Genomic DNA, 27,536 nt, shown 5'->3' on the forward strand with positions numbered 1-27,536 from the left:
AGGTGAATGCCCAAATCTACTAATGGTAGGGGAAACAACCCTGGCTGAATAGGAGACAAAGGGACAGTAGGGCAGTACTGCAGCTGGTGTAGCCCTATACTTACTGCTTTGGCATCACCTATCCACCCAAAGTTTCTGAAGCTGGTTTTATTATGTCCCCAGCAATCTTTCAAAATTTCTTTTGTTGGATGTTCATCATATTGGCCTTTAACATTAACCCAATATGCTAACATCAGTTGCACCCTTCTTAGACTTAATGGCATTTTACCCATTCCCACCTGCAAGGATGGTACTGGGGAGGTCTTAAAGCAGGGGTGGGCAATTATTTTTTCCATGGGGCCACATGAGAAACAGAAAATTTTGTGGAGGGCCGGACCAAAAGGCTGAACTAAATTTTGCATAATGTAGTGGTGTGGGGAAAAACGTATAAATGTTCACTTCATGCAATAACTATACTTCAAAAAAGAGCTATAAGAATAGTTCATAGTGCTGGTTACCGAGATCATACTAATTCACTATTCTTAAATTCAAAATGTTTAAAATTCAGGGATATTATAGAATATAAAACTGCCTTAGTAATGTACAAAGTAAGGAATTATAAAGTACCAAGGAATATCCAAACAATGTTCTCGGATAGAGAGGGGGGCTACAATTTTAGGGGGAAATTGAAATTTAAAATTCGCAGTGCTAGGACAATGTTAAAAATGTTCACTATCTCTATTTGTGGAGTAAAGCTATGGAACAGTTTGAATGTGGAGCTCATGAAATGTACAACTATAAACCAGTTCAAAAAAAGGTATAAGGAACAGATCTTTACAAGGTATAGGGAGGAGGAATTACAATAACATGCTATTGATAATATAAGTGTATATACGTGGGTATGAGTACATACGGATATATTATATAAAAAGTGAGTATTTGTATACCCCTGTATGTATGTATGTATGTATGTATGTATAGTGCATAACTGTATATAATATATAAGCATAATATGCATAATTATGATATGGGTGTCTGTGTACGTATGGATGTGTATAGTTATAGGTATGCGTATATGTATGTACTGTATATATGCATAAGTATTTGTATTTATATGATTTGATTTGGGCGATATTATACCATGTTAGTTTGTCTTGGTATGTTGGTATGTTTTTTTTTTTTGTTGTTGTTGTTGTTGATTTTGCATATATAGTTCATTATGGTGGAAAGTGATGTTTGATTAACGGTGGTATAGAGAGTTAGGATTTGATAAGTTATAATATTTACTTCTTCCTAATCCTTTCCGAACATTATTATGTTATTGCCTTGTGGCTACGCTATTCTGTTTATGACGATGTTTTGATGATTACATTTTTTATTTTTTGTTTGTTTTATATCTTATTTACTGTTCGGAATAAATAAATCAATCAATAATATTAATTGTATTTCTTTATATAAAGCAGTAAATAACATTGTTTTTACAAGCTGCTAAGATTGGTAAGAGTATGGAAAAAACGAGGTTGCCTTACAAAAAATGTCATTTATTCAATCAAATTTCCCAAAACAATGGTTAACAAAATGTGAATGTTTGGACCATTTTTTTTTCAGTCACATTCACCCCAAAACACAATAAAGACATCACAATATTATCTTTCTACTCCACATATCAAGCAAGATGCATCATATTATAATAATGATTCGGTGTAGGTATCAGATCTACAGATTGGTTCGGGCTCCGGCGCCTGATGGTGACGTCACACTATGTGATTGGCTGGACCGTTTGAAGGATGACGTACAAGTTTGTGGTTGGTCTGGACAAATTACGGAATTACGGACAAATTATCGTGGGATTAGGTTTCGTGGGATTTCATGTCATGTTCATGCCGCACGCATTGCATTTTTGTTGAACACAACTTCAAAATAAAAGCAATGCACATTCAGTCCATGCATGAGATAAAATTAGAAAATACGTTTATTTTGTAATTTCTAATTAACCTTATGCAGGCCGGTCAGAATGAACCAAAGGGCCGGATGCGGCCCGTGGGCCGTAAAATGCCCAGGTCTGACATACAGAGTACCTCCAGCGTCTACCTGTCCCACACTCCAGCCCAGTCGGTGGCGGTAATGCACCTTTCTAGTTGGTTGCCAACCTCCATTAAAACCGAAAGAAGTTGTTCCCTCCCCTCTCCACTGCCCATCACTGCTCTCATTTCTGTGTTGAGTGCAGAAGGACAGCAGGAAACTGACTGCTCGCTTGAAATCACAGCAAAAACAAGTCCTTTTCAATGGCTAGCTAACTTGATGTTTACAAAGTGATCTCAGATTCCAACATGATCTCACTATAAATATTCATAACGTTAGCGAGCTGAATATAGAGTGTGTGTGAACACATCCCTCTGAATATAGTGTGTGTGAGTATATAGAGTGCGTGTGAGTATAGAGTGTGTGTGAACACATCCCTCTGAATATAGAGTGCGTGTGAGTATATAGAGTGCGTGTGAGTATATAGAGTGCGTGTGAGTATATAGAGTGCGTGTGAGTATATAGAGTGCGTGTGAGTATATAGAGTGCGTGAACACATCCCTCCCTCTGTTTGGGATAAAATGTTGTTTCTCCTCCAGCTTTTGCCGCACGCGCTCCTGTTTTTGAGCACCGGAAAGGGCGAGTTCGAATCCCGAAAGACATGATCTATAAATATAATTGTGTCTTTCTTTGTGGCAACACTGTGAGGATTGCTCACATATACGTGTCATTTTTGGGTGTCCACATACTTTTGGTCATAAGGGGGAGGGAGTGAGACACTCAAATCTGTTAAAAAACAAATTTAGGTCATAGGCAAGGTCCCTCCTTCTGCTTGAGACCAGCGATTTTTCTCATTCCAGACCAGACCTGCTGCAGCTGTAGTTCCAGTTGCTGACTGTAGACCTGTTTCCCCGCCTTAATTTTCACCTTCAGCTCCTTTTGTATTTCCTTAGCTTTAATCTTGTCACCTTCCCTGAAAGCCTTTTTCTTCAGGTTAAGCAGTGCTTTTAGGTTGCTGGTTACCCAAGGTTTATTGTTGGGATAAACACCGAATCTCTCTGCTGGGTATATTGACATCAGTGCAAAACTTGATGCACTCAGTAAGGCAGTCAGTCAGTCAATCAATATCATCACCAAAGGCCACACAGAAACCATCCCAGTCGGTTGTTTCTAAGCAGCACTGCAGAGATTCGGTGGATTCATCAGACCAGCACGTCACAGTTTTGATAGTGACAGGCATTCTCTTTCCAACAGGGCTGTAAGTGGGGGAGAGATAGACTAGACTGTGGTCTGATCGTCCGAGAGGCAGCAGGGCAGAGCAACTGTAAGCATCTTTAACATTTGCATAAAACAGATCAAGTGTTTTATCTTCCCTGGTGGTCACTTCAACGTAGGGAGTGTGTTGGATAGGGGGGCATGGTTAAAATCTCATCTCATCTCATTATCTCTAACTGCTTTATCGCAGGCAAGCTGGAGCCTATCCCAGCTGACTACGGGCGAAAGGCGGGGTACACCCTGGACAAGTCGCCAGGTCATCACAGGGCTGACACATAGACACAGACAACCATTCACACCCACATTCACACCTACGCTCAATTTAGAGTCACCAGTTAACCTAACCTGCATGTCTTTGGACTGTGGGGGAAACCGGAGCACCCGGAGGAAACCCATGCGGACACGGGGAGAACATGCAAACTCCGCACAGAAAGGCCCTCGCCGGCCACGGGGCTCGAACCCGGACCTTCTTGCTGTGAGGCGACAGCGCTAACCACTACACCACCGTGCCGCCCCGTGGTTAAAATCACCTGATAAAAACATGAAAGAGTGCGGGTATTTTGCTTGAAGTCTCACAATGGTAGTGTGCGTCACGTCACAGGCTGCCTCTCCGTGTAGGCAGATGGATGTCATGGCTCAGATGGCTAAGACACCATACCATAAATCCGGGGACCTGGGTTCGATTCCGACCCGAGGTCATTTCCCGATCCCTCCCCGTCTCTCTCTCCCGCTCATTTCCTGTCTCTCTACACTGTCCTATCCAAAAAAAAAAAAAAGATGGAGGGATGGAAACAACAATGGCGATAACTGTAGTAAACTCTCTCAGTGTGTAGTATGGTCTTAAACTTACTGCCAGGAGTTCAATATCCTTATTGCAGGTTTGTTCTTTAATGGTCACATGATTCAGATTACACCATTTGTTGCTGAGATACACAGCAAGTCCTCCGCCTTTTTATTTCTACTATTGTTTAATTCTTATTTTTTTCTCTCTTCCCCATTTATTTTATGTAATTTTATTTTCTATTGTTTACTGTTTTGCTTTTACCTCTGTAAAGCACAGTGAACTGCCACTGTGTATGAAATGCTCTATAGAAATAAACTCGCATTGCCTTTGCGCTAACCAGTTGCTGTAATGTCCCTGTCTGCACGGATGGTCCTGAAGCCATTGATGCTGGTGATGGAGTCCGGGACAGAGTCCTGAAGCCATGTTTCACAAACACACAGAAGGCGACACTCCCGTCCCGGTGCACTTTCTGGCTCCTGGCAGAGACTCCAATTCCTCAAACTTGTTATTTAGAGAGCGGATGTTTCCCCTGATAACTGATGGAAGAGCAGGTCTGAATGTCCTCCTCCATGTGGTCTCTAGTCATACACGCCTCCTAGCGGCCAGCATTAGTAATTACCAGTCATACACGCCGCCTAGCGGCCAGTGTTAGTAATTACCAGTCATACACGCCGCCTAGCGGCCAGTGTTAGTAATTACCAGTCATACACGCCGTCGAGCGGCCAGTGTTAGTAATTACCAGTCATACACGCCGCCTACACGGTGGTGTAGTGGTTAGTGCTGTCGCCTCACAGCAAGAAGGTCCGGTTTCGAGCCCCGTGGCCGGCGAGGGCCTTTCTGTGTGGAGTTTGCATGTTCTCCCCGTGTCCGCGTGGGTTTCCTCCGGGTGCTCCGGTTTCCCCCACAGTCCAAAGACATGCAGGTTAGGTTAACTGGTGACTCTAAATTGAGCGTAGGTGTGAATGGTTGTCTGTGTCTATGTGTCAGCCCTGTGATGACCTGGCGACTTGTCCAGGGTGTACCCCGCCTTTCGCCCGTAGTCAGCTGGGATAGGCTCCAGCTTGCCTGTGACCCTGTAGAAGGATAAAGCGGCTAGAGATAATGAGATGAGATGAGATGAGACACGCCGCCTAGTGGCCAGTGTTAGTAATTACCAGTCATACACGCCGCCTAGCTGGTGTAGTGGTTAGCGCTGTCGCCTCACAGCAAGAAGGTCCGGGTTCGAGCCCCGTGGCCGGCGAGGGCCTTTCTGTGTGGAGTTTGCATGTTCTCCCCGTGTCCGCGTGGGTTTCCTCCGGGTGCTCCGGTTTCCCCCACAGTCCAAAGACATGCAGGCAAAGACATGCAGGTTAGGTTAACTGGTGACTCTAAATTGACCGTGAGTGTGAATGGTTGTCTGTGTCTATGTGTCAGCCCTGTGATGACCTGGCGACTTGTCCAGGGTGTCCCCCGCCTTTCGCCCGTAGTCAGCTGGGATAGGCTCCAGCTAGAACAGGATAAAGCGGCTAGAGATAATGAGTGATAGTAATTACCAGTCATACACGCCGCCTAGCGGCCAGTGTTAGTAAATTACCAGTCATACACGCCGCCTAGCAGCCAGTGTTAGTAATTACCCGTCATACACGCCGCATAGTGGCAAGAGTTAGTAATTACCAGTCATACACGCCGCCTCGGGTGTAGTGGTTGAAGTCAGGGGAATTCCCTGGTGACTTCATATGACAAGTTAACTGGGATAAACCCTGGCTAAATTTAGAAAAATTTTAAGTGGTTCACTTCACCCCATGGCTCACTCCTCCCCACTCTCCCCTATATCCCTTCTGTTCACTCTGCATACACTCACTGGACACTTTATTAGGAACACCCCCACATCCACCTGCTGTTTTGTTTTCTACAGTTCTCTAATCAGTCGATCCCTTCATGCATCAAATCATTCAGATACAAATCAAGAGCTTCAGTTAATGTTCACAATGTTCAAACACCAGACTGGGAAAAACTGTGATCTCTATTTTTGTGGGACTTTCTGTCACTGGGGCAGCATGGGTGTTGGTTTGAGCCAGATGGGCTGCTAATTTGAGGATTTCAGAAAGTGCTGATCTCCTGGGGTTTTCACACACAGCAGTCTCTAGAGTTTACACAGAATGGTGTGAAAAACAAAAAAACATCGAGTGAGTGACTCTAAAATCTCCACAGCCAAGCTTCTATCTATCTATCTATCTATCTATCTATCTATCTATCTATCTATCTATCTTATTCTCTTTAGAAGAAATAGTGTGGGATTGTGCAGTTTGAGAATAATCACTATGCCCTGTTGAGCACTAGGGGGCGCTCTGAGGCTGGCTAGAAAGAAACGGGCACGTGCGTCTCGCGCTGAAGAGGAAACAACCTGGAAACTGAACCCAACACTGTCTGGTCACTCTGTAATTTAAAGGGGAGTAATTCAGAAAAACCTGTTTCTTTACACCTCTTTGTGGTTGCAGAAGTGTGCGCACCCTTAAACTAATACTTTGTTGAAGCTCCTTTTGATTTAATTACAGCATTCAGTCTTTTTGGGTCGGAGTCCATCAGCCTGCCACATCTAGACTTGGCAATATTTGCCCACTCTTCCTTGCGAAAGCGCTCCAGATCTGTCAGACTGCGAGGGCGTCTCTTGTGCACAGCCCTCTTCAGGTCACCCCACAGACTTTCAGTTGGATTGAGGTCTGGGCTCTGGCTGGGCCGTTCCAAAACTTTTTTGGGGTCATTGTCATGCTGCAAGATGAAATTCCTCTTCTTCTTCAGCTTTCTAGCAGACACCTGAAGGTTTTGGGGCAAAATTGACTGGTATTTAGAACTGTTGATAATTCCCTCCACCTTGACTAAAGCCCCTGTTCCAGCTGAAGAAAAACAACCCCAAACCATGATGCTGCCACCACCATGCTTCACCGTGGGTATGGGGTTCTTTTGGTGATGCGCAGTGGTGTTTTTGCACCAAACATACCTTTTGGAATTGTGGCCAAAAAGTTCAACCTTGGTTTCATCAGACCATAACATATTTTCCCACATGCTTTTGGGAGAGTTGATGTATTTTTTTTTTTTGCAAAATTTAAATATTTTGCAAAATATCTGTTTCCGTGGCCTTTGGATTGTGACACTAATAGTGAATTTGTGGTGGTTTTGCTGCACAGAGAGCGAGCGGATTAGCGGTCACGTGCTTTCAAAACAAAAACAATGAACTGGATTGTGGGAAGCTGAAGCTGCTCTTGGACAATTCTCAACACTGTATTTTCAAGTTGGAACCACAAAAATAAAATTATTTAAAAATTAATATATTGTTGAGAAATGGGCGGCACGGTGGTGTAGTGGTTAGTGCTGTCGCCTCACAGCAAGAAGGTCCGGGTTCGAGCCCCGTGGCCGGCGAGGGCCTTTCTGTGTGGAGTTTGCATGTTCTCCCCGTGTCCGCGTGGGTTTCCTCCGGGTGCTCCGGTTTCCCCCACAGTCCAAAGACATGCAGGTTAGGTTAACTGGTGACTCTAAATTGACATAGGTGTGAATGTGAGTGTGAATGGTTGTCTGTATCTATGTGTCAGCCCTGTGATGACCTGGCGACTTGTCCAGGGTGTACCCCGCCTTTCACCCGTAGTCAGCTGGGATAGGATCCAGCTTGCCTGCAACCCTGTAGAACAGGATAAAGCGGCTAGAGATAATGAGTTGAGATATTGTTGAGAATTCTCAACCCTTACACTGTTTTTTTTTTTTTTTTTCCCTCAGGTACACTCAACATCAGTCGCTATTAATATCGGGTACACGTCTCTGGCTCTTTATACAGAAAATGAGTTAGCGAGCTGGATTGAGATGTAAATAATGGCATTTTGATTTCCCTGTTTGTGATTTCCATCAGTCTGCCTCTTTTTATTGCTTTCTGTTTGCTGTATCAATCAAAGTGTCGGCAGTCTGCACTAAGACATGAACGAGGTTAATAAAGTCATGAGCAAGCAACGCAGAATTTTGGTGTAAGTTTGTCCTATTTTTGTAAACATTAGAAGAATAGAATACCTTTACTGTCACTGCACAAATGTACAATGAAATTTCTTTTCATCACAGGAGAGCAAAGCCACTGTGTACGTACACGCCGCCACTCTTGGGCACTTCAGTCCAAGCCGTCCCATGTTAAATTAACTGCATGTCTTTGGACTGTGGGGGAAACTGGAGGAAACCCACGCAGACACGGGGAGAACATACAAACTCCATACAGAAAGGCCCCCGTCAGCCCTTGGGCTCAAACCCAGAACCTTCTTGCTGTGAGGCAACAGTGCTAACCACTACACCACTATGCCACCCAAGAGTCCACTAACTACTAACTGTCCTAACTGTAGCTAGCTTGTTCTGTTTTACTCTTCGATCTTATTATGTGTTCTCTATTTAGAGAGTTTATGTTCTGTTTTCTTTGTGTTCCTCACAGCACTTCTTCCCAATTGCACTGTGAGTCAGGAACCCAGTACACCCAGTTTCTCTCCCAGTTCAACAGATTTACCTGGGGGAAAAAAAACAAAAACACATCACCTCAACTTCCAAACAAGAATTACAAGTAGGAATTTTGGGAACTGACTTTATATTACCTTATAAAGAATTAATAAAATGAATTCATAAATTGCATCGTCTGCTTCAGCAATATTAATCCTTGATTAGCAGTTTATAAGTTACACTCTAATCACGACATCACAGTGAAAACATTTGAAATACGGATATAGTAACTATATAATTTTACACATCTGGTGTAAACATGATAGACATCCCTTTGAGCAGATAATAGCAGAGCAAAGCTCCATACTTAAGAGAATACGGTAAAGAATCGACCTGATTTTTGATGACATTTGCGACCGTACGATGTGCATCCATCCGTCCGGATGTACAAACGTGTGTACCACCACAGGGAACCTGATTGTAAGTGCAAGGCAATGTATCTCATAAAGACTTGACTACTGGACCATGAAATGTGTATCTTTATTTACATAAGATAGCTGGGTTTTATCCAGTGCTTATTTTAATTTGAGTTAAAAAAATAACATGGGATTATTTACTAACACATTTTACACTCATCAGGAGTTCTTTTAGACTGCTTATATATATATATATATATATATATATATATATATATATATATATATATATATATATATATATATTATTTGGAGACATTGGTCTCTCATAGGATTTCAGTGTTTGGGCTAAAGAACATTCCAGGGTGTACCCTGCCTCTCACCCATAGCCAGCTGGGATAGGCTCCAGCTTGCCTGCGACCCTGTAGGACAGGATAAGCAACTACAGATAATGGATGGATGGATGGCTAAAGAACATTTGCTATCAATACCAACCTGAGAAGCAATGCCATCATAAAATTATACAAATTATACACATCACTCATACCGTACAACAGCAGCATTGTAACAAACGGTTCAAAGCATGTTCTGTGATTGTAATAACAGTCGTCTTAATCCAGTACTGCAAAAGGGTTTAATGTTTTTTGTAATAAACAGCAATAGAATTTTTTTTTGTATAGAATTATATTTTGTGTAGGAAGTTTTACTTAAAAAAAAGTTACACAGAATGGTGACTTATTAAAAGTATATAACAGAAAATCCCACTTTTACATCTGCTTTATTAGACAAGTCACCAATCCCAAAGAAAACACAAACCCTTCCCTAAGACTTAATAATTAAAAGAATAACTGCTATAGTTTATTAGGGGTGTAACGATACATCGTGATGTGGTGGACCGCGATTTAAAATTGTGATAGAAACGTGCGATTTGAGTATTCTCTTATATGCAACTAATGCAGTTGCACTATTTGAACAGTAGAGGGCTCAATCTGCACCATCCACAAAGACACAACGATTAACACGCATTACATTACATTATATTATACACTTCTCACAACAATATAGGGATATGTGGAATGTACTCCAAACCTGTTTTGTAAATAAACTTGCCACTCCTTTAAACCAACCAAGCCATACACCTTATTCGTAATGGCTTCAGAATCAGTTAACAGTGACCACATGAGTTTCTGTGTGTCAGCAGTACTCAGTCTTGCATACAGGGGGTACTAGAGAAGAACTCAGGGTTTTGGAATTCCCTATAAAACTGGAAATGAATCTTGATTGGGGTCACAGTCAGTCATCAGTCGAGGTTCATAACCCACCTGGTGTTGAGATGCCAAACCGCAGACGCCTCAGTTTGGAACAGTGCCACCTAGCTGTTGCTCGACTCAGGACACAAGTTGACGTGGCGACAGAGCTTGGAGTAAGTCAGAGTGTCATCTCACGACTCTCAACACGTCACAGACAGACTGGCAGCGTTCAGGAATGGGAGGGACGCGGGCGCCATTGTGTAACAACTTGCCAGGATGATCGGTACCTGCGTCAGTATGCATTACGTCATCGAATGGCCAATGCAGCACAACTACAGCAGCACTTACGGGAGGTCAGATGAGTCAGGGTGTCCAGGCAGACTGTCCGAAATCGTCTTCACCAGCAGGGATTGCATGCCAGACGTCCGTTACAGGCTGAAACCCTGACGGTGAGACATCGAAGGGAACGGTTACAGTGGGCACGTCAACACATGACCTGGACACGTTGCCAGTGGTCGTCCGTCCTTTTCACTGATGAAACAAAGGTCAATTTGTTCAGGAACGATGGTAGACTTCGTGTCTGGAGACATAGAGGGGAGCGTTACGCCGACGTCAATATTGTGGAACATGAACGTTTTGGAGGTGGCGGTATCATGGTGTGGGCAGGAGTGTCCAGCGACTACAAAACAGATCTTGTCATCATGAATGGACGAATCACTGGTCAGCACTACCTGAACACAATAATCAACCCTGTAATTGTGCCTTTACATCAACGTCGTGGTCCGGATTTCCAGTTCATGGATGACCGAGCCAGACCTCACCGTGCCAGGGTTGTGACTGACCGCCTCCAGAGGGCCGGAGTTCCTCATTTAGAGTGGCCTGCACATTCAGGATAGCCCACACCCCCCAAACAGTCTGCAAGAACTCCAGGTAGCGCTGCAAGAGGAGTGGCAGAATTTCCCTCAGGATTGCATCAGACGATGAGTGAACTCCATGAGACGACGTTGTCAAGCTGTGATTGCGGCTGCCGGTGGCCACATGCAATATTGACTCAATTCGTCTTTTCAGTCGTTTTTGGCCATGGACGGTTCCTCACAAAATGGTGCTCTGGAGACAGCTGCATTTGATTTAAAAAGTTTTTCTTTCTGTTGGATCATTATGAAACGCGAATAAATACTATGTAACCAATTATGTAATGATTATTTCAAAATTTGCGTATATATATATATATATATAATCCCAATATCCCTATATTGTTGTGAGTAGTGTATTACAGGTATTTAGCAGATGCTCTTGTCCAGAGCGAAATACATCATACCCAGAGCAGCCTGGGGGCAGTTGCGGATTCGGTGCCTTGCTCAAGGGCACTTCAGCCATTCCTGCTGGTCCAGGGAATCAAACTGGCAACCTTTTGGTCCCAAAGCTGCTTCTCTAACCATTAGGTCATGGCTTCCATTATTGGTTATATGTTTAAAGGACCATGCTATAACAGATTAAATGAGCTCTTCAGTAGCTTTCAAATGACACCAGACCAAAAACCAGGCTGTGGAGGTCTTGTGGGGCATTTTAGCTGAATCTGGAGCTCTATTTCCGGTTAAAATGACACCTCAGCTGATGCTACGAAGCTCGTTATATTTCAGTCTATTTATTTTTTTTCCAGGTCAGAGACTTAATTTGTCAAATTCATTTTGGGAAAATTCAATTACTATTATTAATTACCTATTACCACAATAAATGGCCATCATTTATTTTTAAGTCATAGAATTTTAATTCTGTACATTTTGTTTCCACTATTAAACCTCTGTTCATAGCAGTTTGTGATTTTTTTTTTTTTTTTTTTTTTTTTTGGGGGGGGGGGGGGTATATACAGACAAAAATCCACATAGTTTTGCATTGTTTATGATTCAAAAATAAAAAAGGAGTCTCTCCAGTCATAATTTTCCTTCATTTAGTTTTTGTTCAAAATATTCTGAGAACTGAATCATGAATCTTGAAGTCAGTATTGTGAATCAAATCATTACAACCCCTACTGATGCGACATGAGCAACATAAGCTAATGCTAGGCTAATTTCTGATATAAAACATATGAATAAACATCACTCAGGTGCTTGATTTCACCACGTCCCCTTGTCCTCTTCGTTCCCTTCAAGAGCTGTACAGGTCCGTAAGTCAGAGAGTCACGCTCCTGTAATGACACAGAGGATTCCTTCAACACTATTGGTATGAAAGTGAACTGAGGTGTAATTTACAGAGATAACAGTTAAACCACTTGGATGCTCATGAGTTAAGAACTACGGTACAAGGACATCTCTTTATTTTTAACCCCTTGTACTGTATTCTTTCTGTTGTTTTCTTCTGGTGTTCTGAGGACTGACCTATTCAGATGATCTGAGAACTACAAATGTTCTGCCGTTATTGTTTATGGTGCTGTGTATAAGACACTATTCTGACTCTGACACAAACTGTTCATCGACTCATCAGAAACTGAGCTCACGCCAAACACTGCATTACACCCTGACCAACCAAACCATCACCACGGTGACCCAATCATCGTTTTTCACATCTCCAGTGTGACAGGAAAAGAGTAGAGTTAAACTGTGTAAAATGAAAGCTTTCTTGCATATACAGTGATGTCCAAAATTATTGGCACCCATAACTATGGGCATAGCATGAGTGCAGAAAAAAAAAATCAAATACACGAGAAAAAAAAAAAGAAAAAAGGGACTCAAATGAGAGGATACATTCTGTACTTGCTCATAACAAATGAAAGTTTTCTTTTTATTTAAATGAAATCAGGCAGCCAATAATTTTGCAAACCACTGTATCGACTTACTTTGATTTATGTGTAGATTTACCTGATGTGCTTCAGGATTATCAACTAAAACAAAACAAAAAATATAAACATTTTAGATTAGCTGTTCATGTTTTTATTTATGTTTTAATTCATTCTATTCACAACCCCAATTCCAAAAAAGTTGGGACGCTGTATAAACTGTAAGTAAAAACAGAACGTGAAGATTTGCAAATCATGGAAAACTGATATTTCATTGAAAATAGTACAAAGACAACATATCAAATGTTAAAACTTTTGTTTTTTGAAATTTATATGCTAATTTTGAATTTGATGTCAGCAACACATTTCAGAAAAGTTGGGACAGGGGCATGTTTACCACTGGGATGCATCACCTCTACTTTTACCAACACTCTGGAAACATTTGGGAACTGAGGAGACCAATTGCTGTCGTTTTGAAAGAGAAATGTTGTCCCATTCTTGCCTGATATACAATTTCAGTTGCTCAACAGTTCAGGGTCTCACATCTTTGCCATATTTTGTGCTTCATAATGTGGCAAATATTTTAAATGGGAGACAGGTCTGGACTGCAGCAGGCCAGTTTAGCACCCAGACTCATGTGTGTGTGTGTGTTTATTTTATATATATATACACACACACACACACACACACACACACACATATATATACACACACACATATATATATATATATATATATATATATATATATGTATGTGTGTGTGTGTGTGTGTGTATACACATTATATATATATATATATATATATATATATATATATATATATATATATATATATATATATATATATATGTGTATACACACACACACACACATATATATATATATATGTGTGTGTGTATATATATATATATATATATATATATATATATATATATATATACACACACACATATATATATATATATATATATATATATATATATGTGTGTGTGTGTGTGTGTGTATACACATATATATATATATATATATATATATATATATATATATATATATATATATATGTGTGTGTATATACACACACACACACACACATATATATATATATATATATATATATATATATATATATATATATATATATACACACACACACACACACAGAGTCTACCTGTAATGTGCAATTTTTCCGAGCCTCTCAATAAGGCAATTTTTCTATACTTTTTCACGGTAGATAATGCAAATAACCCTCTGTATTTAATCCTTCATTTGACTAATTTGTATTTCAGTTTTATTTATCTGTTTGACATTTTCTTGGGGCGGCACGGTGGTGTAGTGGTTAGCGCTGTCGCCTCACAGCAAGAAGGTCCTGGGTTCGAGCCCTGGGGCCGGCGAGGGCCTTTCTGTGTGGAGTTTGCATGTTCTCCCCGTGTCTGCGTGGGTTTCCTCCGGGTGCTCCGGTTTCCCCCACAGTCCAAAGACATGCAGGTTAGGTTAACTGGTGACTCTAAATTGAGCGTAGGTGTGAATGTGAGTGTGAATGGTTGTTTGTGTCTATGTGTCAGCCCTGTGTTGACCTGGCGACTTGTCCAGGGTGTACCCCGCCTTTCGCCTGTAGTCAGCTGGGTTAGGCTCCAGCTTGCCTGCGACCCTGTAGAAGGATAAAGCGGCTAGAGATAATGAGATGAGATGAGACATTTTCTTGCTACTGTAACACGTGAATTTCCCCGATGTGGGATGAATAAAGTGAATCTAATCTATTAAAGCCACTAAAGCAGACTTACTAAATGACACATATGAAACGTAAACCAACCAAACTCAAAGTGTCCAGGGCTCTCATGATTTAAAGACAGCTAAGTGATTCCTTAGTAACACTGTGCCGTTCCTTATATCGAAAATATAATTGACAAATTAACTGCATAATGTTTACAACCTGTCGAGAGGTAATGTGCAAACTATTTTGAGACCACCCCATAAAACATTTTTAAGCAAAGTGCCAAATTCTGAATTGTATGATCCAACTCAAACACCATAATAAAAAAAAGAAAATAAAACCAAAATCAAACAAAGTATCCAAGACGGTGAAAATGTTTTAATGGCCTATCAGTGACCTCCCAAAGCTCTAGTCTAGGCTACAGCTAACAACCCAGGAGCTAGTCTATACATGAATTAGGATTTTTTCATAAGAGACCAACTGCAACTAAAACCATGCACTCGTATTATTTCTGACTGTTGTTCTGATAAAACAAATTTGTAAACGTGAGGTGATTCATTACCTCCACATGCTTCCGCAGATTTGATGTGGAAGTTTTGTAGACTGATAGCTCTGTGCAGCAGGGCAGGCACATTTTGCATTGCGTTATGTTATTGCCTCGTTTGCGTTTGAATGCAAAAAACTGGCTGAGATACGGCCAAGGATTTCCCTCGCTGTCCGGCGCATCTGTTCCACAGGAATTCTCTTCTTGGCAATCCTCAACCTCCTCCATGACCTCCTGTATCTCTTGCTCGGCTACCTCGGCACCAGCCATCATCCAACCATACATGTAGGCTAATATGGATATTCTGCGCCTGCGCCAGTTTCCTTTCAGTTCAGGCCAATTTTTTTTTTTTGTTTTTTTTCCCCTGCATTTAATTTTTTTACTCAGTAACGGGCGGTTTTCGAATGTAGCGAAGTAAAATACTTGGTTCGAAATGTACTTGAGTAAAAGTAAAATTACCCATTTCAAAAACTACTTAAAATTACAAATTACACAAAAAATCTACTTAATTACAGTAATGTGAGTAAATGTAATTCATTACTTTCCACCTCTGAACAGGACAATGACCCCAAACATCACAGCAAGTCCACAGCACAATGGTTTCAGAAGAACAAAATCCGCCTTTTGGAGTGGCCTAGTCAGAGCCCAGATTTCAATCCTATTGAGATGCTGTAATGACTTGAAGACAGCTATACACAGAACACAACCCAAGAATGTGGAAGAGTTAAGGCAGTTCTGCAGGGAAGAATGGGCTAAAATTCCCCCTGCACGATGTGCAGGTCTGATCTGCAGTTACAGGAAGCACCTGGTTGAGGTCATTGCTGCCAAAGGAGGGTCAACCAGTTATTAAATCCAAAGGTTCACTTACTTTTTCCACCACTACTGTGAATGTTGAATGCATTTGTATAATAAAGTCATGAAAAAGTAGAATTTTTTTTTGTATTATTGGCTTAAGCTCATTGTGTGTATCAGTACTTGTGATTTGGATGAAGATCAGATCACCTTTTATTCCCAATTCATGCAGAAAACCAGATAATTCCAAAGGGTTCACATACTTTTTACTTTGACTGTATAGGGTTTTCATGATTTGCAAATTATTACATTGTGGTTTTTATTTATGCTTTACACAGCATCCCAACTTTTTTTTTTTGGAACTGGGTTTTTATTGATTGATTGATTGATTGATTGATTGATTGATTGATTGATTGAAGTAATATTTTACCTCTGCGTGTTTTTCTGTGCTTCAGTACGATGATCAGGACACCGAGAAGAATCACAATCACTGCACCAATCACCACAGTCAGTATGAAGAACACAGGAGAAGAGGCTGAACATTCTGTAGAAGAACACATTTGGCTCTACAGTTAAAGATCACGCTGAATTTTGATTTAAAATATGTCCATTTGGTGATGTAGCAGCACAAGAGAATGGATCAATCACCAACCAGGTGCTCTGTCGGAGTTCATGGGAAGTGTTTCTTTTCCCCCTGAAACATGTACAGTTTGTTACTTATGTACAGTATCTTTAAAAAAGAAAAACTTTGAACAAAACTTATAATGCAAATAAATCAGATTGTACACATTTACCTTTCACCTTCAAGTAGCTTGAATTGCTAAATGAAATCTGGCTCAGTTGCATGAAGCTGCAGTAATACAGTCCTGCATCGGCGACGGTTACTGCGGTGATCATGAGGGACGTGTTCCGGCCATGAACAGAAATCACCATGCGCTCAGTTTCTTTATAGAAGTAACAGTTTTGCGGTGGGCCTGATGTCTTAAAATGCTTGCACCCAATAAGACGTGGTCCTGAAGTGCTACTTAATGAAGCAGTATTGAGGTACTGGTAGAACCAGGAGATGTAACCTGCATGATCCAGATCATGCTGGCACCAGAGTGTGACATTATCTCCAGGTTCTGCTTCTAAAGCTGAAGAGCACGCAATCTCCCAGAGCAAACCTGTTTGAATTGAGTTTTTAACTGAACGTTAAAGCGTGTTGAAGCTCACAGTAACAATATCTCAGAGCAAAAAAAAAAAATCTGTTTGATGTTTTACTTTTTAGTTTGGAACTGTAATTAGTAATTTAGTGTGAAGTTCAATTATGACTTCAGCCATGTAGTGTGCAATCGGGTTTAAAAAATCTGGTAATTCTATGCAACTGTGTCTATATTTAGTGAAACAACAAATCAGATCATTTATACTTACCCATAACAAAGAGCGCCAAGAGCATGATCACAGCCCAGACCTCTGCTGTCCTGCGTCAGGTGAGAGAAACACAGGAAATGGCTATCTGGCGTGTTTGATGGTTTTCTGTGTGCAGAAGGTGTGAGGCACGTACTTGCAACTGCAGTTTATAAGCTCACTAAAAGCCTTCCTGGTCATGTCTTATTTCCTGCAGCATCAGAACTTCATTCATATGTGAAGTTGTCAAAAAAAAAATTAAACTGCAAAGACCTTATCACCCTTCGTTAACTGTTCCAGTGCTCATTAATGTCCAGACCAGTGATGGAGCCTTCCACGCTGGAGATGTTGACAGACAGAGAACTTGGGTCAGTGTTCCAGTCTGATCGATTTGACTGGAAGAGAAAAGTTTGACATTAATCAATCAATCAATCTTTAAGGTGATTGATGCGAGTTCAATCACAACCAAGACTTTGTCATCTTGGTTGTAAAATGGCACGGCGTGATCAGAGTGTTATCAGCTTTAAACAATGGCTTCTGCTGCTGAGTGATCAGTGATCAGACTGGAGCACTGACCCGAGTTCTCTGTCTGTCAACATCTCCAGCGTGGAATGGGCTCCATCACTGATCTGGACATAAATGAGCACTGGAACAGTTACCGAAGGGTGATAAGGTCTTTGCAGTTTATTTATTTTTTGATAACTTCTCATATGAATGAAGTTGGCGGCACGGTGGTGTAGTGGTTAGCGCTGTCGCCTCACAGCAAGAAGGTCCTGGGTTCGAGCCCCGGGGCCGGCAAGGGCCTTTCTGTGTGGAGTTTGCATGTTCTCCCCGTGTCCGCGTGGGTTTCCTCCGGGTGCTCCGGTTTCCCCCACAGTCCAAAGACATGCAGGTTAGGTTAACTGGTGACTCTAAATTGACCGTAGGTGTGAATGTGAGTGTGAATGGTTGTCTGTGTCTATGTGTCAGCCCTGTGATGACCTGGCGACTTGTCCAGGGTGTACCCCGCCTTTCGCCCGTAGTCAGCTGGGATAGGCTCCAGCTTGCCTGCGACCCTGTAGAAGGATAAAGCGGCTAGAGATAATGAGATGAGATGAGATGAATGAAGTTCTGATGCTGTAGGAAATAAAACATGACCAGGAAGGCTTTTAGTGAGCTTATAAACTGCAGTTGCAAGCACGTGCCTCACACCCTCTGCACACAGAAAACCACATTATTATGCAATAATGTTTATTGCATTATGTGCGAAATCAACATTTAGGAATAAATAAATGACTGTGATCATTCAGCACTCAGCAATGATTTGTTTCTGCAAAGTAAAATGAAGAGTAAAAACACCTTCTTGTGGTTTCAGTGTAGCAAAGGTGCAAAAAAACAACAAAAAAAACACCCCAGTATCCAGGTGGTGATGAGTGCTGTACTATTATGTACTAACTAACTAACTAACTAACTAACTAACCTACAATTGAAAATAAATAAATGAATTAATTAAAAAAACTTTTCAGATTCAGTTTTCTGATCGATCACTTTTTTTTTTTTCCCCTGCCCAAGACAATATTATTCTGGAAATGAAACAGAGTTTGTGTCACTTTTGGTGCAGCACAAAGAAAGTAGCTGTGCATGCAGTTTGTGGTTGGAAAACATGCTATGCACGATTTCTCAGAAATGGACGGATGATGGGGCGTATTTATAGCAGTGGCTTGTGGTTTTTGCCCTGGCTGAAGACAAAAGGTGACCAAAAAAAAAAAGCTCAAAACCCAATCACTGAAGAATTCAACAAACTTTAGTTACTGCTGTTCCATTTTATTTGGACTCTCTTTTTTTGTTGTTTATCTTACAAAAGCAGACTGTAAACACCAAGTACTCTATCAGCATCCTGTCGTCCTCTTTGTAAAACAAAGTGACACTGACCGCCCTGATTTTTAGCAACTTTTTTTTTTTTGGATTCATATCTCAGTTACGTGGAACAAAATCTTCTTGAACCCGGTACACTTCTGCTCGAACAAATTACAGCTAATTTGCATAATGGAAACACTTTTGTAAACGAATCCTCAGTATTGTAGATCTGGTCCTCACAAAAATCATTGCTTTCAAAGTATTCATGAGAGTCTGAAACGATAAACAGGTCAGTGGGCAGGATGGAAGTAACTAGTGCATGTAATTTCAAGCAACAAATTAAATGATCTGTCTAATGGAAAACACAGCATTCTTACATGCAATCATCTGAAATGTGCAAACTCGAAATATTTTAACAGAGCGTAAACGTGTCTTGTTTGCATTGTGACCTGTTGTTAAAGGAGTAATGAAGTAAAAAAAAACAACAACTTGTAGACTTATAATAATTATGCAATTTTGAAGGCATCCAAAAAGACAGAGTAATGTCATGTTGGATAGACAGGGTTTTGACCAGAGCTTGACGTCAAAGCCACTCAAAGCACACCAAATGCACATCATCAAGCTCACCCACACCTCCAGCTGGTGTAATAAACAGGAAATAGACCAACTGTGGTTAAAAGAAAAAAAAATCCCACCTGAAACCTGCTTCAAACAAGGCCTCTGAGATTAAAGATGCTAGATGTTACAGTGATGAACAGTGGAGAGTTACAATAGACAAATATTTCGTTTGTAAATATTTACATTAATTAACGGCATTTAGCAGACGCTCTTATCTAGAGCGATGTACAACATACCCAGACCAGGGGTTAGGTGCCTTGCTCAAGGTCACTTCAGCCATTCCTGCTGGCCCAGGGAATCGAACCAATGACCTTTTGGTTCCAAAGCCGCTTCTCTAACCTAATGGTTAGAGACCAAAATGGTTAGGGACCAAAAGATTGTAGGTACATTTAGCAGTATTGAACACTGTGGCAGCGGGGGCGTGGTCAAGCGCCGGTCTGTGACAGGAGGGCGGAGCCAGGGAAGGTGAGTGGCAGAATCGCTACACCTGATGGTGATTAACCTGTGTTTTGTGTGTTTTCCCAGTAACCACTCCCTATTTAAGGAGGCAGAGGGAGCGCAACCCGGGACCAGAACACAGAGTGTGTGTGTGTGTGTGTGTGTGTTACAGCGCATACTAGAAACTGGCGATTTAACTGAAAAGTTGAGGAATAAAAGCCTTCTCTATATCTAAAGCATTGTCCTGCCGTCCTCTGTGCTCCACCCACACGCCGTAAGTGCTACAGTGGTGCTGAAACCCGGGAAAAGGTGGAGCACCAAGCTTGCAGTCCCATGGAATCCTCCCCGTTCGCGGACTTGGTCCACGCCCTCGCCACGGCTCAGCAGAGCCAGCACCAGGCACTCATCATGCTCCGAAAGGAGCAGGAGCGCCGCTTCGAAGCCCTGGTGCTGGCCCAGCAGGAAGATCATGAGGCGTTCCAGCATCTCCTCGCGTCGGCGGGGTCCACCAGCGCCCTGGCTGCGGGCCCGTCTCCCCTCACCATGACCAAGATGGGCCCGCAGGATGACCCCGAGGCGTTTATCACCTTGTTCGAGCAGGTCACCGAAGCCTCAGGGTGGCCGATGGAGCAGCGCGCGGCATGCCTCCTCCCCCTCCTGACGGGAGAGGCGCAGCTGGCCGCACTACAGCTCCCCGCCGACCGCCGGCTGGCCTACGTGGACCTTCGCCGGGCCGTCCTCCAGCGCGTGGGGTGCACGCCCGAACAACAGCGCCAGCGCTTCCGCGCGCTGCGGATGGAGGAAGTCGGCCGGCCATTCGCATTTGGCCAGCAGCTCCGGGACGCCTGCTGGCGGTGGCTGAGGGCCGACGATCGCGACGCCAAGGGAATCATCGATCAGGTGGTGCTGGAGCAATTCATCGCCCGCTTACCAGCCGGAATCGCGGAGTGGGTCCAGTGCCACCGCCCGGCGTCGCTGGATCAGGCCGTAGGACTGGCGGAGGATCATTTGGCGGCTGTTCCAGCGGCAGGATGGCCGACGACGTCGTCTCTTTTCTCCTCTTCTCTCTCTCTTCCTCCCCCCCCTTCTGTGTCCCGTCCTCGCCCCATTCCCCCACCACGGAGGCGGGGGACGGCTCCACCCCAGCCGGCCCGCCGCACCCGTGGTGCCCTCCCGTTTCTCCCTTCTGTGTCTGTCTCTCCCCCCCCCCTCAGGTGAGTGAGCCCCAGAGCATAGCTGCAGAGGGAAGGCCCGGGCCGGTTTGCTGGCGCTGCAGGGAACCGGGCCACCTGCAGCAACAGTGCGCAGCAATGGAGGTGGGCACGGTGGTGCGGATCCCCGACGTGCCAGAAGCTGCCCTCGATCGGGCCGGAGCGTATCGCATACCGGTGAGTGTACAAGGGGCTACATATCAGGCGTTGGTGGATTCGGGTTGCAATCAGACCTCGATCCTCCAAAGCCTGGTGCAAGACGAGGCATTGGGGGGAGCACAGGGGGTGAAGGTGTTGTGTGTGCACGGGGATGTTCACAGATACCCTTTGGTGTCGGTCCACATATATTTCAGAGGGGAAAAATCTATAGTAAAGGCGGCGGTTAATCCTCGCCTTACCCACTCTTTAATTTTAGGGACTGATTGGCCAGGATTTCAGGGTTTGATGATGCGCCTAGTAAAGAGTGGGTCCTGCCGTTTGACAGGGGGAGGTCCCGGTGTCGCTTTGGCTGGAGCTGCGGTCGCAGAGCCGTCTACGTCATCTCCGCGACAGAGCGAGGAGCCGCCGGCTCCTCCTCTTTCTGTTGGGGAATCCCTCGCGGATTTCCCACTAGACCAATCGCGAGACGAGACTCTGCGACACGCGTTTGACCAAGTGAGAGTAATCGATGGTCAAACACTCCAGCCGAACGCCACCCCGACCTTCCCCTATTTTTCCATTTTGAAGGATAGATTATACCGAGTGACGCAGGACACTCAGACAAAAGAGCGAGTCACACAGTTATTAATTCCAAAGAGCCGCCGGGAATTGGTATTCCAGGCGGCTCACTTTAATCCCATGGCTGGACACCTAGGGCAGGATAAGACACTAGCCCGGATAATGGCCCGATTTTATTGGCCGGGGATTCGCGGCGACGTCCGTAAGTGGTGTACGGCGTGCCACGAATGCCAGTTAGTAAATCCAGCGGCCATTCCAAAAGCGCCCTTGCGCCCCCTACCATTAATCGAGACCCCGTTCGAAAGAATTGGGATGGATCTTGTCGGGCCATTAGATCGGTCAACACGAGGGTACTGCTTTATATTGGTTCTGGTGGACTATGCAACGCGATACCCGGAAGCGGTGCCTCTTCGCAATATCTCAGCACGCAGTATTGCAGAGGCCCTCTTCCACGTCATCTCCCGGGTTGGAATCCCGAAAGAGATTCTGACTGACCAAGGCACCTCGTTTATGTCACGAACACTGAGCGAACTGTATGGGCTACTGGGTATTAAGCCGATCCGCACCAGCGTTTATCACCCACAAACGGATGGTTTAGTTGAACGGTTCAATCGCACCCTCAAAAATATAATAAAAAAATTCGTAAGTGAGGACACACGTAAATGGGATAAGTGGCTCGAACCCTTGTTATTTGCAGTGCGAGAGGTCCCCCAAGCCTCCACGGGGCTCTCCCCATTTGAATTATTATATGGGCGTAAGCCGCGCGGCATCTTAGATGTACTGCGGGAAAATTGGGAGGAGGGACCTTCCCAGAGTAAAAACGAAATTCAGTACGTTATGGACCTGCGCGCAAAACTCCACACGCTCACCCACCTAACTCAGGAGAATTTGCGGCAGGCCCAGGAACGGCAAGCCCGCCTGTACAACAAGGGCACGCGCCTTAGAGAGTTCACTCCGGGAGATAAGGTACTCGTCCTGTTGCCCACGTCGAGCTCCAAATTAATCGCCAAGTGGCAAGGACCCTTTGAGGTCACACGGCGAGTCGGGGACGTCGACTATGAGGTAAGGCGAACAGACAGGGAGGGGGCACTACAGATCTACCACCTCAATCTACTTAAACTCTGGAACGAGGAGGTCCCCGTGGCGTTGGTGTCGGTAGTTCCAGAGAAGGCGGAACTGGGGCCGGAGGTTCAAAAAGGGACATTGGCATCACGTACCTCTCCGGTCCCCTGTGGAGACCACCTATCCCCGACCCAACTCACGGAGGTCTCCCAGTTGCAGGCCGAGTTTTCGGATGTGTTCTCGCCCCTGCCTGGTTGCACTAACCTCATAGAACACCACATAGAGACGCCCCTGGGGGTGGTAGTGCGTAGCCACCCTTACAGGCTACCCGAACACAAAAAAAAGGTGGTTCGGGAAGAACTTCAGGCCATGCTCGAAATGGGCATCGTCGAGGAGTCCCACAGTGACTGGAGCAGCCCGGTGGTCTTGGTTCCCAAGGCCGACGGGTTGGTCTGGTTCTGTATGGACTATAGAAAAGTCAACACGGTGTCTAAATTCGACGCATACCCAATGCCTCGTATTGATGAGCTGCTCGATCGACTAGGCACGGCTCGCTTTTACTCGACACTGGATTTGACGAAGGGATATTGGCAGATCCCCTTGACTCCATTATCCCGGGAGAAAACGGCCTTTTCCACACCATTCGGCTTACACCAGTTTGTCACACTTCCGTTTGGGCTGTTTGGGGTGCCCGCTACGTTTCAGCGGCTGATGGACAGGGTCCTCCGGCCCCACGCCACCTATGCGGCCGCGTATTTAGATGATATTATCATTTATAGTAATGACTGGCAGCGGCACCTGCAACACCTGAGGGCCATCCTTAGGTCACTGAGGCGGGCGGGTCTCACTGCCAACCCGAAGAAGTGTGCGATTGGGCGGGTGGAAGTACAGTATCTGGGCTTCCACTTGGGCAACGGGCAGGTGCGTCCCCAAATTAATAAGATGGCAGCGATTGTGGCCTGCCCGAGGCCCAAGACCAAAAAAGGGGTGAGACAGTTCCTGGGGCTGGCTGGCTACTATCGTAGGTTTATACCTAATTATTCGGACGTCACCAGCCCGCTGACTGACCTCACTAAAAAGGGGGCACCAGATCCGGTCCAGTGGACGGAGCAGTGCCAGCGGGCTTTCTCTGAGGTAAAGGCTGCACTGTGTGGGGGCCACTTTTACACTCCCCTGACTTCTCTCTCCCTTTTATGTTGCAGACGGATGCGTCGGACAGAGGGCTGGGGGCCGTTTTGTCCCAGCAGGTGGAGGGGGAGGACCGCCGCATCCTGTACATCAGTCGGAAGCTGTCGGTGCATGAGGGGCGCTACAGCACGATTGAGAAGGAATGCCTGGCGATCAAGTTGGTGGTCCTTGCCCTCCGTTATTACCTGCTGGGGCGCCCTTTTACCCTCTGTTCGGACCACGCGCCCCTCCAGTGGCTCCACCGCATGAAGGATGCCAACGCGCGGATCACCCGTTGGTATCTGGCACTCCAACCCTTCAACTTCAAGGTGGTCCACAGGCCGGGAGCGCAGATGGTCGTGGCGGACTTCCTCTCCCGTCAAGGGGGGGGGGGGGGGAGTCGGCTGCGGGCCGGACGGGCGCCCAGCCTGAGTCGGGCGATGGGGGTATGTGGCAACGGGGGCGTGGTCAAGCGCCGGTCTGTGACAGGAGGGCGGAGCCAGGGAAGGTGAGTGGCAGAATCGCTACACCTGACGGTGATTAACCTGTGTTTTGTGTGTTTTCCCAGTAACCGCTCCCTATTTAAGGAGGCAGAGGGAGAGCAGAGGGAGCGCAACCCGGGACCAGAACACAGAGTGTGTGTGTGTGTGTGTGTTATGGCGCATACTAGAAACTGGCAATTTAACTGAAAAGTTGAGGAATAAAAGCCTTCTCTATATCTAAAGCGTTGTCCTGCCGTCCTCTGTGCTCCACCCACACGCCGTAAGCGCTACAAACACACATGTACAGATGTTTATATGTACAGTAATCAGGCTTGTAGTACTCGAGTCTGACTTGTACCCTAATTTTAAGGACTCGTGACTTGACTTGAGCACTGATGACTCGGACTTGTGCATTAACTGCATTCGGATTTGTAAATTGGAGGCGAGGACTCGGGTTTTTTCTTTATTTTTTGTAACATGCCATAATAATTTGGCAGAAGATACTCATCTCATCTCTCATCTCATTATCTCTAGCCGCTTTATCCTGTTCTACAGGGTCGCAGGCAAGCTGGAGCCTATCCCAGCTGACTACGGGCGAAAGGCGGGGTACACCCTGGACAAGTCGCCAGGTCATCACAGGGCTGACACATAGACACAGACAACCATTCACACTCACATTCACACCTACGGTCAATTTAGAGTCACCAGTTAACCTAACCTGCATGTCTTTGGACTGTGGGGGAAACTGGAGCACCCGGAGGAAGCCCACGCGGACACGGGGAGAACATGCAAACTCCGCACAGAAAGGCCCTCGCCAGCCACAGGGCTCGAACCCGGACCTTCTTGCTGTGATGCAACAGCGCTAACCACTACACCACCGTGCCACCCCAGAAGATACTTATATCTAAATTAATTTTTGTACTCCAAGAGAATGCACATTCACCTGTTCATACATCATGTTCAGGAACAAACTAACATTAATGGCTCTAAAATGCCTGGAGAGACGCCCCTAGGATTGTCCGTTTTGCTTCTACAGACTTCTCATGCAGTGGGAAAAAATGCACTGCGATGTGTTCCATATGTAGAAGACCCATCAAGGAGACGACGGGGACAACCTCGAACTTCAATCATCATTTGGTAAGACTCCACCCAGAGAAGGAAGTGACACGCTATGTTCATTGCTCTGTTGACAATGGGCGGGGCTTGCTGACTGATGAACTAGCTAGTGTTAACCCTCTCTCATGTTATTTGCCCTGTTGATAGTGGGCGGGGCTTGCTGAGCGATGAACAAGCTTTTTATCTGTAGCCTGTTAACTAAAATGGGCCAGTCGAGCAGTAATGTTAGTCCAACACAGTAGCAGAGACGCTTTCACATAAAGGCAGCAACAGCCACCATCAAATGGTGCTGTTGGAGTCTTGTTCTTGGACTCGACTCTGCTCAATAGTGGACTTGACTTGAAATTTTCTTTAATGACTCAGACTTGAACACTGGGGACTCGAGACTGGACTCGGACTTGTTTAGTAACTTGACTACAACACTGACAGTAATATTATCGGACAAAGTGACACAATCTATACAACAATACCAGTGGTCCATTTTGGACAAGAAATTAACAATGCGAATGACATGCTAAAGTACTGAACAGTGATGTTAGCAGAGTGATGGTATGGAGTTCAGTGGAGGTCACTGCCTCAGGGAAGAAGCTCCTCCTGAACCTGCTGGTGTGGGAGTGGAGGTTTCTGTAACATCTGCTGGATGGGAACAGAGAGAAAAGTGCATGGCTTGGGTGGGTGTCATCCTTGATGAAGGCTCCACAGGAAGTAAAGACACTGTTGAGCCTTTTTTTTTTTTACGAGGATGGATGAATTTAGGGTCCAGGTGAGATCATTGGAGATGTGGATACCAAGGAACTTGAAGCTTGACACATGTTCAACAACAGCTCTGTTGATTAAGATGTGTGTGTGTGTGTGTGTGCATGGCTCCTTACCTACCTGAAGTCCATGATGATCTCCTTGGTCTTGTGTGTGTTCAGCACCAGGTTGTTATTGTCACACCATGTGACCAGGTGCTGGACCTCATCCCTGTAGGCTGAATCATCATCACCTCTGCTAGTTTCACCTGGACAAGGGAAGGGACACTGTGAGAATCATGTTTTTTGATTTCTTCAGTGCCTTCAACACCATACGTCATCGTTGTTGTCACTGCCAAACCCAAGCCAGGCTTGAGGCGAACCATGTTTGGGTGACTTGGCCAGAATTGCAGTAGTAGGGTGGCTGGTTCCTTTCTGTACACTCACACACACATTCACACCTATGCAGTTAACCTAACCACATGGCTTTGGACTGTCGGTGAAACCGGAGCCCCCAGAGGAAACCCACACAAAACACGCTGAGAACATGCAAACTCCACACAGAAAGGCCCCCATCGGCCAGTGGGCTCGAACCCAGAACTATATGGTACCACCTCAACAGCTGCTCTGAATGAATGGATAGCTGACCAGGATGCAAGTGGACCAACACCTTGTGACCTGGATCATGGATTACCTCACTGAGAGACCACAGCATGTCCAGCTGAGGAACTGCACTTCAGAGACTGTAATTAGCAGCACAGGAGCACCAAAGGGGACTGCTTT

The 27,536-nt window shown here is 44.7% G+C and overlaps 1 protein-coding gene across 3 annotated transcripts; it reads right to left on the reverse strand.

The window, feature by feature from the left end:
- Positions 1-12,059: 12,059 nt before the first annotated feature.
- On the reverse strand, positions 12,060-27,508 carry LOC132872790 (uncharacterized). 3 transcript variants are annotated; one of them, XM_060907875.1, is made up of 8 exons: positions 27,448-27,508; positions 26,896-27,022; positions 17,397-17,446; positions 16,781-17,149; positions 16,639-16,680; positions 16,417-16,530; positions 13,022-13,044; positions 12,060-12,351 (listed from the first exon to the last, which is right to left on the reverse strand). In XM_060907875.1, the coding sequence occupies exons 2-8, from the start codon at positions 26,904-26,906 to the stop codon at positions 12,226-12,228; spliced, it is 735 nt and encodes a 244-aa protein (XP_060763858.1). In that variant the 5' UTR covers positions 26,907-27,022; positions 27,448-27,508; the 3' UTR covers positions 12,060-12,225. The 3 variants fall into 3 exon arrangements, with proteins under 3 accessions (XP_060763858.1, XP_060763859.1, XP_060763860.1); XM_060907876.1 differs by having other exon boundaries at positions 26,892-27,022; XM_060907877.1 differs by having other exon boundaries at positions 12,271-12,351; positions 13,000-13,044.
- Between the last annotated feature and the right edge of the window lie 28 nt (positions 27,509-27,536).

Source organism: Neoarius graeffei, chromosome 24, assembly GCF_027579695.1.
Source record: "Neoarius graeffei isolate fNeoGra1 chromosome 24, fNeoGra1.pri, whole genome shotgun sequence".
In the NCBI taxonomy this organism is placed as follows: domain Eukaryota; kingdom Metazoa; phylum Chordata; class Actinopteri; order Siluriformes; family Ariidae; genus Neoarius; species Neoarius graeffei.

Bases quoted from the DNA above. Each gene is read 5' to 3' on its own strand.
- LOC132872790 (XM_060907875.1), bottom strand. The intron at 17,150-17,396 runs GTAAGTATAAAT...CAATTCAAACAG, and splicing joins CTTGGCGCTCTTTGTTATGG to GTTTGCTCTGGGAGATTGCG. The intron at 16,681-16,780 runs GTAAATGTGTAC...TACATGTTTCAG, and splicing joins AAGCTACTTGAAGGTGAAAG to GGGGAAAAGAAACACTTCCC.